This window comes from Pan troglodytes, chromosome 9 (genome assembly GCF_028858775.2).
Source record: "Pan troglodytes isolate AG18354 chromosome 9, NHGRI_mPanTro3-v2.0_pri, whole genome shotgun sequence".
NCBI lineage: Eukaryota > Metazoa > Chordata > Mammalia > Primates > Hominidae > Pan > Pan troglodytes.
The window spans coordinates 71,097,416-71,111,950 of record NC_072407.2 but is presented as its reverse complement, the minus strand read 5'-3'; the positions used below and the strand labels follow the sequence as shown (position 1 = coordinate 71,111,950).

Genomic DNA, 14,535 nt, shown 5'->3' with positions numbered 1-14,535 from the left:
CCATGGCCTCCGGGGTCCACGGAACAGGCCCAGCCAGTCAGTCCAGCCCCTTCCCAGACCTCACAGGCCACGGCCCTCAAGCTGCCAGTGTCTGCCCAGCCGGCCGGCTCAGCCCCCGCAACCTGCAGAACGCCGCCTCTCCCAGGGCTGCCGGGCTCCTCTCCGGCATGGCACCCACCACCACACTTGGGAATCACACTCTATGTCTGGCACTTCTGTGCGCTGGCAGTCTCTCTCTCACTCCAGAAGGGGGTCTCAGAGGACAAGAGACCTGCCTATTCTGTTCACCAAGGTCCAGCCAGCAGCAGCACGGCAGGCCCTCCAGAACATCTGCAAGTGACTGATCCCCAGCGCTCACTCCAAGTGAATCACCATTCTCAAAAGGGACCCCAGGGCCTGGCGCAGGACTGAGAAGGCCAAGAGAACAGTGGTGAACAGAGAACTGCTCAGGGCTCTGGCCCCTGCCCTGTGCGCCCAGCTCACCCGGAACCCATTCATTGCCCACTGGTTGGAAACTCTGGTCTTAGGGCCTGATAACAAAGCCTTCTTTCAGCCCCTCTACAGGCCAAGGAGGTGCTGAAGGTGCTGCTGGGTCCCCTCCCCTGCCCAGGAACTTGCACCCTCACCTGTAGTCAGACACAGACCATAGCACAGCTTCCCCAGACACAAGAGCCCAACCTGAGGGCCTTCCCTTGACAGCTGGGGCCATGAGGCCTCTATAAGGATGGGAAGGTATATCCAGGTGACCAGCCTCCAAGGACAACCAACCACAATGCCAGTCAAGCCCCTGGGACCCTCAGACCCAAGGCCTTGAGGAAAAACCACGTCCAAACAGCCCTGGCAAAGACAAGAGTGAACGAGCAAAACCCAACAGTGACCGTCAGCCTCCGTATTATCCAACCCACTCGGCCACAAGGCTGGAGGGCACCCAGTCCTCCCTGCAAGCCACCCCATGCCTGTAGGAGTTCTTTATGACTGGACAGCTGGCCACAGAGGAAAACCTCAGGCCTGGTTTGCAGACGTGCTGAATGATAGCCGGCCCAGCCGGAAACACACACACACGCATTTCAGCCTCCATCAAGAAAGCGCTGCACGGATGCTGCGGAAGGGAAAGCTCTGCAGTGGGCAGGGTTGGGCGGTCCCCTGTGTGGACTGAGAAAGGGGACGTTCCCAGGTGGAGGACAGGGGCGTGGAGAGAGAAGAGTGGAAGACTGGGCACGAGGTCTGGGAGGAAGTATGTGGACCAGCTGCTCTGAACGAGCTTTTCTGCAGGGCACGTGGCCTAAGGAGCTGGTGCCCCACGTGAACGCCCACCATGGGCATCGCGGAGAGGAGGCTCTCTGGCCAGGACCAGGCATCCTGTGGATGCAGCTAGGCCTCTTCCCTCAGCTACCCTGCTCCTAACTCCCTCCACCACACACAAAGCAACCACCACGACAGACACGGAGGCTATGCCTGGTGCCAATAGCACAACCACTCAGCCAGAGGCAGGGCCAGGCACCAGCCCGAGACAGCCCCCTGACAACAGAGGGGCCCTTGCCCACAACCATCGCTCATCTGTCCTCCCTGGACAGACAGGCATGCAGGTTATGAATCTGCCTGCCCTGCCCCCAACGCCTCTCCCAGCACCATCCCAGGACCTGGGAATGAACTGTGGGGCACTGTGTCCCACTCACAGCCCTGCAAATGCTGCTTCAGGTGAAAGAGCTGGGGCAGCCCCGGTGCGGCCCCACAGTAGCTGGCTGCGGGAAGGGTCCCAGAGCCTTAGGAAGACTCAGCAATGCTGTCAGCTTAGGGTCACAGGGCACAGCACAGGCTCTGAACCAGAGGCCACTTGGCGGGGCTGTCTCTCCCCCAGCCAGGACCCACTGGGACCCAGGCAAGGGCAATGGGAGTGAACATGGTGAAGAGGCACAGGTGGATGGCCAGCTTTCCACTTCCCACCTCCCCCATTCTGGGTCCCCGCTCTGGAAATATCCACTCCCAAGGTGGGGATGCTTCCATCGGGACACATGCTGGACCATAGCTTGTTCATGGAAAGAGGGCTGCTGTGCCAGCAGGGTGAGCGGGCAGGCTGGCTGCTGCCACTGAGAACAGCAGGGAGGGCTGGGTGGGGGTCCTCTGGGCCACCTCTTACTCCTATGTCCCATTGGAAAAGTTAGCAGAAAACTCCAGCCTTCCAAAGGCAGGACCACCAAGGACTCGGGCCCCTCAGGGAGGAAGGTCCAGTCCCTGTGCCAGGTGAAAAACCCGGGCCAGGTGGGGAGCTGGCGGAGGCGAAGGGAGCGCGGAGCAGGTGGCAGAAGAGATCCAGGCAGGGCCCACGGCCAGGTATAAAACCAGGCCTTTATTCGTTTTCTTCCTTGCTTGTAACATAGACCTGTGTCTCTTTTTCCTGTCTCCTTCCCCATCCTAATTTCATATAAGGATTCTTGGTGTGGCTTACAATTTAGCCTGTAAGTTACAGAACATGATACAGCTGCCACAACCGTAACTCAGAAATGGCGGTGGGAGGGCCATCCTCGCTCCCTTTGCTGGGGCAGTCACGCAAGAGGCTCTCCCTTTGCAGGGAGGAAGCTGCGGGAAGCTGCCGAGTCAGGGAGACAGGAAGGAGGTGGCCACGGAGGCCCCGCAGCAGCACAGCGGGGCTGCCCTCCAGCCACCCTTCCGCTCTGCCGTGCTGTGGGCTGCGATGCCGCCCGCTCCAGCTCTCCTCAGCAGCTACTCCCCACCAGGTCCTGCCAGCAGGGCCCTGGGGCAGGCGGGGACAGGAGATGCACTTACTGGGCTGTTCCTATCAGCTGCACCTGGAGCTTCCAGCCCCCCCATCAGCACTGCTAGGACCAACCTCATTGAGCTTCTGGGAGGCACCAGCGCCCACCAGACAGCACCCCCTCCCAGAGGACAGAGGGCAAGGTCCCAGCTCTATGGGCCCCTCCCCTGGGCCTCCAGGTGCTAACAACCCCCATCTCTCCCCCATCCCCTGCCCATGAGTGGGACTGCTCCCGGCGGTTCTGGGTTCCACTGGGCTCCTTTCACTGTTGGTTTCTCGGAGCCTGTTTAAGGCCCTCTGTTCATTCTCTCCACAAGGCACCTGTGGGGCTCTGCTTCCCGACAGACCCCAGTGGATTCTGCTGACTCCGCACCCACCTCTCCCAGCTCTATTCTCCCAAAGCCCAGGGGGTGTTTCTGGGTGCTCTGAGGGGAAACCAAGGCACTGCGGTGGAAAGGGCTGAGTGTGGCCGGGTGAGGGGGCTTTCTCACTGTCAGACCTCACAGAGCTTGGGGCTTGTGACTACGGGGCATGGTGAGGCCCTGGTGTGGCGCTCTCATCCGGGGCTGGACGGCCGAGGCCTTCAGCTAGAGAGCGGAGAGCCGGGAGGCAGAAGTCTTGGAGCTCACTCCCAGGTCCGCCCTCAAAAACAGGGCGAGCCAGGAGGAACCCTGTGCCGGTCCAGGCCTCCGTGTCTTCATCTGTGAGACAGGAACAAGGATCCCCAGCCAACAAGTGAAGGAAGTGCCATGGGAGGTGGGCAGTGCTGGGCGGGTGGGCAGGATGGCTGGCGGGCTCAGGGCTCCATCCCAGCACCCCCGTGGGCCTTGCACCCACACCAGCCCCAGATCTCTCCATCTGTCTCAGGGCTGCCTCACCACCTACCTCATGACACATGAGACTCAGGGACACGGTCCAGTCCACCAGAGACACCACCAGCACCACGAGGTAGCCCAGCAGCCAAAGGTTTTTCTGGAAATGGGCCCACCCGAACAGGTAACCCTGCAAGAGAGACGGGCGGGTGAGCAGCAAGTAGCCCCACACGCTGGCCCTGCAGCCAGAGAATGACGGTGCGCAGGGCAGGGACCAGGCGACCAGAGCAGGGTGCGCCTCCACAACAGTGTGGTCCCCACGGGACGCAGAGCAGCAGTCAGGAGGCCCGAGCTCCCGCCCAAGCCTGCTAGGGACTCGCTGTGCAGTCTCAGGCAGCACCAAAGCTCTCTGGCCTGGGGTCCTCATCAGTAATGGGAGGCTCCTGCCTGTTCTGCCTATCTAACAACCACCTTGTGCAGGCTGAGAAGACATGGAATGCACTCTGGAAAAGGCTAGAAGAGTACCGGCTCAGTGGGCAGGTCTCCGCCGCCACAGCAAGGCAGCTTGGGAAGTGAGGTCTGGTCTGTTCTTCCCTTACCTAACTGCCATTTCCCACCATCAAGAAAGTCCCCAGAGGGCGGTGGCTCACGCCTGTAATCCCAGCACTTTGGGAGGCCGAGGTGGGCGGATCACTCAAGGTCAGGAGTTTGAGACCAGCCTGGCCAACATGGTGAAACCCTGTCTCCACCAAAAATAGAAAAATTAGCCGGGCATGGTGGCAGGCACCTGTAATCCCAGCTACTTGGGAGGCTGAGGCAGGAGAATCACTTGAACCCAGGAGGCGAAGGTTGCAGTGAGCTGAGATCATGCCACAGCACCCTAGCCTGGGCGACAGAGCTAGACTCTGTCTCAAAAATAAATAAATAAATAAAAGACGGCCGGGCACAGTGGCTCACACCTGTAATCCCAGCACTTTGGGAGGCCGAGGCGGGCAGATCACGAGGTCAGGAGATCGAGACCATACTGGCTAACATGGTGAAACCCGTCTCTACTAAAAATACAAAAAATTAGCCAGGCGTGGTGGCACGCGCCTGTATTCCCAACTGCTGGGGAGGCTGAGGCAGGAGAATCACCTAAACCCAGGAGGTGGAGGTTGCAGTGAGCCAAGACTGCACCACTGCACTCCAGCCTGGGCAACAGAGCGAGACTGTGTCTCAAAATAAATAAATAAAATAAAATAAAAGACAGCCCCCAGAGGTCACAGCTTGCTAATGTACCCTCTCTCACCTTTTGACACTTCTCAAACACACCAGCCATTCAAAAAACGCTAATGACAACCTCTTGCCAGTTTCAGTTCCAGTTGAAAAACCCCCAGACCTGCTAACCACATGATAAGCTACAAAGGAAGAAATGAGAAACTGCCCGGGGCCTGCAATCACACACACCAGCATCCAGCCACAACCCTCGGTCGGCACACAGCCCGCCCTGCCCACAAGGGACTACAGGGCAGTGCCGGGCAGAGGCCCCACGCGACCAGGAAGCCACGTGAGCCCAAGGCCCAGCCAAGGAGCGGCAGGGCTGGCGCTGAGGACAGCTGCAGCCAGGGCCTGATCTAACACCATGGGCATGGATGTGGGGGCCCCTGAGACCGCAGCACTGGAATCACTGTTTGACAAAAATAGAAAACGTAGCCTGCACCTCCCTGGAAAGGCACTAAGTCTCTGACGAGGCTCAGAAGCTTAGGTGAGCACCAAATGCCCACCTCCAGCTTGTGGGAGGACGTGCGTCACAGGCAGAACCCAGAGTCAAACATGCAGCAGCTGCTGTGTGCATAAGAAACCCCTTTCTGCCCCACGCCCACCTCCTCTCCTCTTCTCTTTGGGGTGGCAGGGTGAGCCTTGAGGAGGGACCACCTGGGCCTCACTTATTCACTTGGGACCTCTCCTTACAGCAGCACTGCAGACACTGGACTGTTCCCAGAGGCCCTGCCAGCCTGTGCAACCCCTGATGGCACACTGGGCTCAGTCTGCATGGTGGAGAGGGAGGAGAGCTGACGGCACACTGGCCTCAGTTTGCATGGTGGAGAGGGAGGAGAGCTGACGGCACAGTGGCCTCAGTTTGCATGGTGGAGAGGGAGGAGAGCTGACGGCACACTGGCCTCAGTTTGCATGGTGGAGAGGGAGGAGAGCTGACGGCACACTGGCCTCAGTTTGCATGGTGGAGAGGGAGGAGAGCTGACGGCACACTGGCCTCAGTTTGCATGGTGGAGAGGGAGGAGAGCTGACATAGCCTCTGCCTCAGGCACTTGCTTGTCCAAGAAAGTGTGCCTTGCTCACCGGGTCAAAGTACAAAGTCTGGGGAAAAGGCAGCTCACTCCAGAGAATCAGCAATAAACCAGGAGAGCAGCGGCCAGGCGCTGGGAGGCCGGGGCAGCACATAGAGGGCCTGGCGCCCGCCTCACCTTCACAGAGAGGTCGGCCGCAAAGACCAGCAGGCAGAGCACCTCGACACTCTCGGTCAGGCCACAGGGCGGCTCCCAGGGGGCAGTGCGGTAGCGCACGTCCGCCGTGCTGGTGAGTGAGGATGGGGTCTCGATAAAAGCCAAAAACAGGATCAAGAAGATGGTGAAGCTCAAAGTCCTGGAAAGGGGACAGAAACATGAAAACACAGGAGCCAGCAGCCCTCAGGGCCCAGAGGCTGGTCAGGAGCTTCCCCAGTCCGAAGCACGGGAGTTGGCGCTGCCTGAGCGTGGACACTCGTGACTGGGGAGATCACGAATCTGCTCAAAGCTCTATTGCCGAGGGCTGACCACAGCATTCCAGAAAGGAACCCTTGTTGTAGAAGGAGCCTGCCATCACAGGCCGTCTCCTTTCCAGAGAGGATGATGGTAACCACCCTATCTATGTAGTGGGGAGCCTGCCTGGACCCTGAGACCAGGTGATCCCCAGGTGGGGGCCAGCCTCCCCCGCCACGCAAGCCGGCAGGAACCCTGAGTTCCACATGGGTGCGTTCTCACCGTTGGCATACGTTCGAGTAATACCGTCGGTAAAGCCACATCGAGCTGGCATCCACCCGGTGGTTGATGGAGCGGTACTACAAGCGAAAAGTCACATGAGGCATGACACGGGTGCATGCAGGGTGGGCCGTGACCCGAGCCCCACACCACACAAGAGACAGGCCCAAGTCTCAGGCTGTGGATCACAGGGGACGCTTCAGCGTGTGGACATGGCCAGCCCTGACCCATCAGGCCCACACCATCACAAACCACGAGGTTTGCCCAACACACAAGACCTCACAGGCCACACACCCGGGGTGGGTGGGTGCGTGAGCAAACGCTCAGGGAACACTTGCTGAGAGCACAGCTGTGCCCGTGTCTGCCTGCGAGGCTCTCTCTTCTCTGTGCAAGGCTGACCCTCCCACGCCCCGTGCAGCTGTGTCATCCTCCAGGATGCCCCCACCCACCCGGGACCTAGAATGGGGTGGTCCACAACAGGCCCCAGAACACGGTGCATCAAAGCAGCAAATGCGTCCAGGATGCAGAAGACAAGTCCTCCGGGGACTGACGAAGAGCCGTGCCCAGAGGCTCCACCCTCAGTTCTCTTAACCTACAGTCCAGCAATGGAGGCCTTGGACCCAGTCAGTCGCCCCTGGAGGGGCGAGCCAATCGGAGGGCGGCCACCCCCCAGGCCCGGCCACAGGGAGCAGGTGCCACCGACCTGAATAGCATCTTCGATGAAGACCACAGCCTGATCAATGCAGAGGTCCCACCTGGCCGCAGCACCTGCAGGCAGAGGGGACACATCAGGTGACCGAGCAGGATGACATGGCCTCACCCTCCAGGATACCCGTGATCAAGGAAAGATGCCGGCTGTGGTTCTTCCCAAGGCCGTTTGTAAAGAGATGACTCCACCCGGCAGTGGGGCTGCACGTACCTGCCCAGGGCAGGGACCAAACCAGGTAAGTGCCTCGGCATCAAATGCACAGGCCAGGCCCAGGGCACAGCACCTCCGCATGCAGCGCACACACCTAGCAAGCCTGTGGGAAGCAGCACGTCCTGCAGGGCCCTGGCACCAGCGTCGGGGTTCAGAGCCCGGCTCCTCCACGTGCTGGCAGGAAGGCTGTGGCTGGCTCCTCCTCTGTCAAGTGGGGCTATTTACAGCCACCCAATCGGCTCCCCAGAGGGTACTGTGAGGTGCAACGCAGGAGCACAAGAGCCCCCTGCCACGGTCCCCAGGCATGCTTGGTACATGGGGCTGCTGTCACCCCTCTTCCGCTCGGCCCTACCTGGCTCCTGCACAGCCTTCGTGAGCCAGGACACTGTACCCAGTGTCCCACCCACCCCCATCAAACCAGACCTCGGATTCAACAGTGACAGGGAGAACTGGCATCTAGAACCCAAAGGCACCGCCATGAGGCTTCACGAGTGCTACCAAGGTCCCATTCCCTCACTGTCCCGGTCCATGGGCCCAGGCAAGCCCACCCAAATCACTCCCAGGGTCAGAGCTGCAGGAACGCCCGAGTCCCCCAGCCTCTGCCGGTGCCTTCTGTGGTGAAGGGTGGCCGCCCGCCTTTACCAACAGCACAAGCAGGGTGGAGCCTCCCGGCAGGCCTGGGCAAAAGCGGCAGTGGCTCCTGACTAGGAGGGGCCTTCAGGAAAAGTCAGGCGGCACAGAAGCCAGGACCCAGCACCCTGGCCTGCTCACAAGCCCCTCGCCTGCCACAGAGCAGCCAGCGGGCGCACCTGGTCAGCCACTGAGCCACTGCGGGGAGCCTGGGCCACCCACCCGCATCGTAGGCACAGGCCACCTCTGTGGCCTCGCTGCAGAGCTGCTCCCCAGCAGGCCAACAGGGAAGGAAAACTCAACCCGAAGCAACTGAGGAGCCCGGAGAGGCTGACACTTCCCAGCACGGGGAGAGGGTGAAGCAGCTGCTTTTTCAGTTGAGACTCGGCTTTCACACCTGGCCCCTTGGGGCCCACAGCTGCACCAAGACAATGTGGTGACATGGGAGGCAGCAGCAGAGGCCTCGGGAGGTGCTGGTCCCCAGGCAGAGCTCCAGGCCATGACCTGCCCACGCCACTGGCCATCCTTAGGGAGGCAGCTGCCCCTGTCCTCGGGGCTCCTGCTTGGGGGCATGAGGTATAGGCAGCTGGGCCCTGGACGGATTAGAGGTGTGAGGGGCCCCAGACAGAGGCAGGAGACCGGACCCCACCCTCGCTCTGCCCGGCCCTGCTGCACTGCCGGGAGCAAGAGCCTTCCCTCCCTGTGGCTTTGGTGCCCACATGCACAGCCACGAGACCCACCCTGAGGACACCCGAATGTCTCCCCAGGGAAGCTCTGAAAGTGGCTACTGTTTATGTCCCCTGAGCACATCCTGGGATCGCTATGAACAGAAGCCACACTGTTTTGTTCCCTGCTGTATCTGCAGAGCCCAGAAGTCAAGCACACAGGACTCAAAGCTGATTTATCCCATGAATAAATGAACAGCCCTGAGGGGAGCCTGGGGGGCCGGTGATCTGAGAGGCCCCACCTTACCAGATTCCCTGGGAGAAGACAAAATCTCTACCAGGAGAGATCTAGTGATACAAGCTTCTTAGAGAAGAGACAAGCGGCCGAGTTCCGGGCCTCACTCCAGCCCCAGGACCACGGAAAGTACTCACATCCACCCAGGCCAGCCATCCCAGGCCAACAGTGGTGGGCACCCCTGGAACCATCCAGCACTCGTGGTTCCCTTTCGCCTGGCTTTTTGGTTGCTGGTTTGTAAAATTCTGGGTCTGGCCATCCTCCGTTTCACCCTGCAACAGCCCAAGGATCTTGTTCCAAACACTCAGAAGCACATCGCAGCTTCCCCTGGGCCCCCACTATTCCAGGCCCACACTCCACCCTGGTCTGGCACTGCAGGTTCCCACATTTGCCGGCCCGCCTCTCTCCTGCCTTTCAACCCTCAGTGCCACTCATTCCGAACTGGGCTCTGCCAAGGCCATGCTCTCCAAAGCCTCCAACCCTTTACTCAGGCTGCTGCTTCTGCCAGGAGCACCATCCCCCAATTTGTGAGTCCAGGGACTCCCTTGGGGCAGCTCACCCCGCCCTGAGCTCATCACCCTGGGGGACAATCACCTTTCCACACACCATCACCCACTGGGGCTGAAGGGTTCTGCAAGGCACAGAGGACAGCAGGGGCTGAGATGCTGCATCCGGCACACCAGGCCTCAACACGGCTTCCTAATCCAAGCCTCTGCCCCGCAACATCCAGGTCTGAGCTCCCGCTCCCCTATTGCTCCAGGCTCCAGGCTGCACAACCTGTGTAGGGTCCTGACCATCATCCTGTGTGACCCTGGGCAAGTCCCTTAACCTCTAGGTGCTCCAGGTCCTCATGGACCCCCACCCAATAGGAGCTAAGTACAGACTGAATGACTTACTATAGCCAGAGTACTTTGCTAAGTGAGCCCTTCATAAGCATTCAGTTACTCTGAAAGCCTCTACAGCATCGCAATCCCTTGTCCTCTGACTTGTTTGATAACCAGTAAAAGTGTGATTTTTCTGACCCAGAAACAAGAGAAAACAACTGTTCTCAACCTTTGACCCCGGCCCCATCAGGTGGGGCCAAGTCAAAACGACCCAACAGCAGGGTCCACTGGGGTCCTTGGGGCGCCCACAGCAGCAGCCCCCACCACAACCCGTTGGCAAGAGACCAACCACAGGACTTGCAAACCAGAGCACAGGGCCTTCATTTCAAAGCCTGGCACAGGCCTCAGCACAGAGACTGAATGAGCCTTTCGGAGTCTCCACGGCTCCATAGTCGCCAGTCCTTGCCGGGGACCCTGGCCAAGGGGATTCGGAACACAGAGCGTCCTGTCCACGTTCTCAGAAGCCCTGGCTGAGGCCACAGCATAGGGACAAAGAGCGCTCCCCGAGAGCCTCCTCTTGTCAGCCACACTGCCCAGCAGAGCGGGTCTCACCTGCCAGGGAGGACCTGCAATGATCACAGAGCTTACCCAGGATGGCCACTGGCCCCCACACCAGCCCGCCGGGCCCTGTGCTGAGGACAAACTCTGGATTCTCTCTGAATCCTCACAATGCCCGCCAGGCAGTCCTTAGTATTATCTCCCTTTTACTGAGATTCAGAAAGGTGAAGCATGGCCAGGCACAGTGGCTCACGCCTGTAATCCCACCACTTTGGGAGGCCGAGGCAGGCAGATCACCTGAGGTCAGGAGTTTGAGACCACCCTGGCCAACACGGTGAAACCCCATCTCTACTAAAAAGACAAAAATTAGCCAAGTGTGGTGGCGGGCGCCTGCAGTCCCAGCTACTTGGGAGGCTGAGGCGGGAGAATCGCTTCAACCCAGCAGAGGTAGAGGTTGCAGTGAGCCGAGATCACGCCACTGCACTCCAGCCTGGATGACAGTGATACTCCATCTCAAAAAACAAACAGAAAGGTTAAGCAACCTGCCAAGGTCACACAGCCAGGGCAGCCCCAGAAAGGCGCCCAGACCCCTAGACACAAAGTCTGTGTTCCCTGAACGGTGCCATATGCTGGGCGTCTCATCAAGGGGCCTGCCAGAGCTGCTCCCTGCAGATCTCCTTCCTGACTGGTCCCAGGAAGCACCTGAAGAACTTCCTGGAGGCAGCTTCTGAGGTGAGCAGACAGGGTGGCCACCTTGGCCTCTGGTTTTTCATCTCTCGTCAGGGTCCCCTCCTTGGCCCCTCATTACTCCATGGATAGGCACATGCCACAGACCAGTGGGTGGGCACCAGGATTCCAACCCAGTTCCTTCCAGACAGAGGAGGAAAGAAGGAAAGAGAGGCCAGAGAGGGAAGGAGCCAGATGTGAATTCTCAGAGTGGTTCGAGCAGCAGCCGCACCAGAACAGAGGGCTGTGACCTTGGGCAGGTCTCAGGGCCTCTCTGGGCCTCAGTTTCCTCATCTGTGAAGTGAAACTAAGGTCCTTCCACCTCTTAATCCAGAATCTCATTCCCCTGGTGTCAGCGAGGGGCGGACGCACCCCACCCTCGGGGGGCGGATTCAGCAATCTTCAGACCAGGACAAAAAACAGGAAGGGCAGGAGGGAGTGCAGAGGGGACTCTGGGCTGGCAGAGGGCAAGGAGAAGAAGCCGCCCCCGTCTAGGGGGCCCGCCCCAGCCCCACGGGAAGTGGGACGGGGAAAGGCACCCTACAAAGAAAGGACTCCTAGCTCCCAACTGGTTCGAATTCCACCTCGGCCACTTACTGGGTGTGTGACCTTGGGTAGGGTAACGCCTCTCTGTGAGCCTCTGCTTTTTCCAGAAGAAACGGGAAAAATCAAAGTGCTGCCTTCTCTGAGTCAATTAGGCGACCCTCATTACGGCGACAGTCCGGAAGTATGGGGTCTGGGCCCGCCCGGCCACACGGAAGGTGCCTGCCGCAGGTGGCCGGTTCCCTCGGGGCTGCCCAAGGCTGGGCGAGGGCCTCTTCGCCCGGCTGGTCGGGATCAGGACGCGACACGGAAGAGACCCCAGCTCTGCCCTGACCCCGGTCCGGGTCCGCAGGACGCAGCCCACTCGCCCTCAGAACACCGGCTCGCCTGGCACCCGGCGCGGCCCGGGCCCCGCTCGGACTCGAACCTGGTGGGGGCGCGCCCGGCAGAACGCGGGGTGCTGGGACAGCGGGACCCCCACGCGCGACCCTGGTCTCCCGGGCCAGTCCCCTCCCCAGGTCCGGGCGGCTCACCAGGGCCGACTTGGATGCTGCGGTAAGTGGTCAGCCCCGCCGGCCAGTCGCCGCCACCGCCGCGGGCCCCGCCCAGCAGGGGCTCCGACTCCGCCTGGGGTTCCGCCATCCAGCAGCCCGCGCGCTGGACCCGACCCTCAGAAGCTCAAGCCCCGAGGGCGCCCAGCTTCACTGCGCAGGCGCGGAGACCCCGCCCCTGGCGTTCTTGCTGAGGCGCGCACGGCACTGTGGCGCAGGGGATCCCTGCAGTCCCAGCCAATGAGAACGGGGAGGGGGGGGTGGGGGTTCTCCTGAGTGGGGCGGAGCTAAAGGGCCCCGCCCCTCTAGGGTGGAGCTCAGCTTCGTTCCACCCAGGGCGGGGCAGCGTTCTGGGGCTTAAGGGCCGAGGGCTGGGGAGGAAATATGTTCTCAAAGGATGGTCTTTCCGGCCAGAAGCTTCAGCATCACCTGGAAACATTTTAGAAATGCAAATTCTTGGGCCCTTAAACCTACTAAATCAGCAACTCTGCGGGGAGGACCCAGGAATCTGTGTTTTAACAAGCATTCGGGGTGATTCTGATGCATGTGAGTATTGAGTACACGGGGTGACTGCAAAGGACTCCCCCCAGAATGGAACTGGAGTTTACCCTCTGATGGTGAAATTAGGAGGATTCAATATCATTAAGGGAAAAGTTTAAAAAATATGACACACTTAAAAAATATTTACAACGTATATAAAAAGTGTTTTCAACATTAATGCATAAAGACCTTGTATTCGTTTTCTATTGCTACAGTGACTAATTACCACAATCTGAAAATATAAAATAACTCCCATTCATCATCTTTCAGTCCTGCGGGGCAGGAAACCTCCTGTCTCAGGGCCTCACGAGGCTAGAGTCAAAATGTCAGCTGCCGTGGGCTCTTATCTGCAGACTCTGGGGAAAGCCCACTTCCAGGCTCATCCAGGATGTTAACAGAATTGTCTCCATGGGCCTAGGACTGAAGTCCACATCTTCTTGCTGGATGTTGGCTGGTGTCATTCTCACTCCTAGAGGCCACTGCATTCCTTCCACGATGGCTTGAACACCTCCATCATCAGAGCCAGCAAGCAAGAGCACGCTGAAGACGCTTCGAGATGCAGCAAGACGCCTGTAATCCCAGCCCTTTGGGAGACCGAGGCAGGTGGATCACAAGGTCAGGAGATCGAGACCATCCTGGCCAACATGGTGAAGCCCCGTCTCTACTGAAATACAAAAAGTTAGCCAGACGTGGTGGCACGTGTCTATAGTCCCAGCTACTCGGAGGCTGAGGCAGGGGAATCGCTTGAACCCGGGAGGCGGAAATTGCAGTGAGCTGAGATTGCGCCACTGCACTCCAGCCTGGCAACAGAGCGAGACTCCATCTCAAAAAAAAAGGTGCTGCAAGACGCTTCCAATCTCTGTGACTTCCCCTTCTGCCACATCTCTTTACTTTTTCCCCCTCTTTTGGGGAGGGGGGAGGGTTTAAAATAAATATAAAATTTACCATCATAACTGTGAAAGGAAAATAAATCTCAGGACCCCAAAATCACTAAGCCAAAGGGAAAAGTCAAGCTGGGAACTGCGTTGGGCAAACTGCCTCGCCTTTTCTTCTTTAATAAAACAGCTACGAAGATTTAAAAAGCTACATACCTCCCTCACAATTTGCCCGCTAGGAAATTTTTTGTGGGCCCCCAAGATCTTTACCCTAAAACAGTTTTGTTGAATTTTACCCTAACAATGTACATTGACAACTGATCTTCACAGGTTCCAAACAAAGGATGGAACTCTAAGTCATCCCTCTGCTCACCTGATTGCTTCCTCTGGTATAAAAGTGCAGATTCACCTAGCCAGACTAAGGCATAAGTGACTATTCCTCTACCCCCCGCAACCTGTAAATTGTGTATTTCAGTGAAAGTCTGATCAAAGACTCACAAGAATGCAACCTTTGTCTCTTTTTTTGTTTTTGTTTTTGTTTTTTTTTTTGAGACGGAGTCTCGCTCTGTCGCCCAGGCTGGAGTGCAGTGGCGCGATCTCGGCTCACTGCAAGCTCCGCCTCCCGGGTTCACGCCATTCTCCTGCCTCAGCCTCCCGAGTAGCTGGGACTACAGGCGCCCGCTACCACGCCCGGCTAATTTTTTGTATTTTTAGTAAAGACGGGGTTTCACCGTGTTAGCCAGGATGGTCTTGATCTCCTGACCTCGTGATCCGCCCGCCTCGGCCTCCCAAAGTGCTGGGATTACAGGC

At 58.9% G+C, this 14,535-nt stretch overlaps 1 protein-coding gene across 22 annotated transcripts in view; it reads right to left on the bottom strand.

The window, feature by feature from the left end:
- Positions 1 to 12,552, bottom strand: part of TPCN2 (two pore segment channel 2) — an 88,159-nt gene extending 75,607 nt beyond the window's left edge. For 6 of the 22 annotated variants that reach the window (XR_010147587.1, XM_063784234.1, XM_063784229.1 and 3 more), the window contains exons 1-3: positions 12,293 to 12,522; positions 7,303 to 7,367; positions 3,659 to 3,775 (exon numbers count right to left, since the gene is read on the bottom strand). Coding sequence is in view for 16 of the 22 variants with exons in the window: in XM_063784234.1 (XP_063640304.1) it covers positions 3,659 to 3,775; positions 7,303 to 7,367; positions 12,293 to 12,401 (291 nt within the window). In the remaining 6 variants the exon portion in view is untranslated. Of the gene's footprint in view, positions 1 to 3,658; positions 3,776 to 6,047; positions 6,226 to 6,602; positions 6,680 to 7,302; positions 7,368 to 11,813; positions 12,183 to 12,292 lie in introns of those variants that run through there. The other 16 variants (XR_010147586.1, XR_010147584.1, XM_063784230.1 and 13 more) reach the window with 8 other exon arrangements.
- Between the last annotated feature and the right edge of the window lie 1,983 nt (positions 12,553 to 14,535).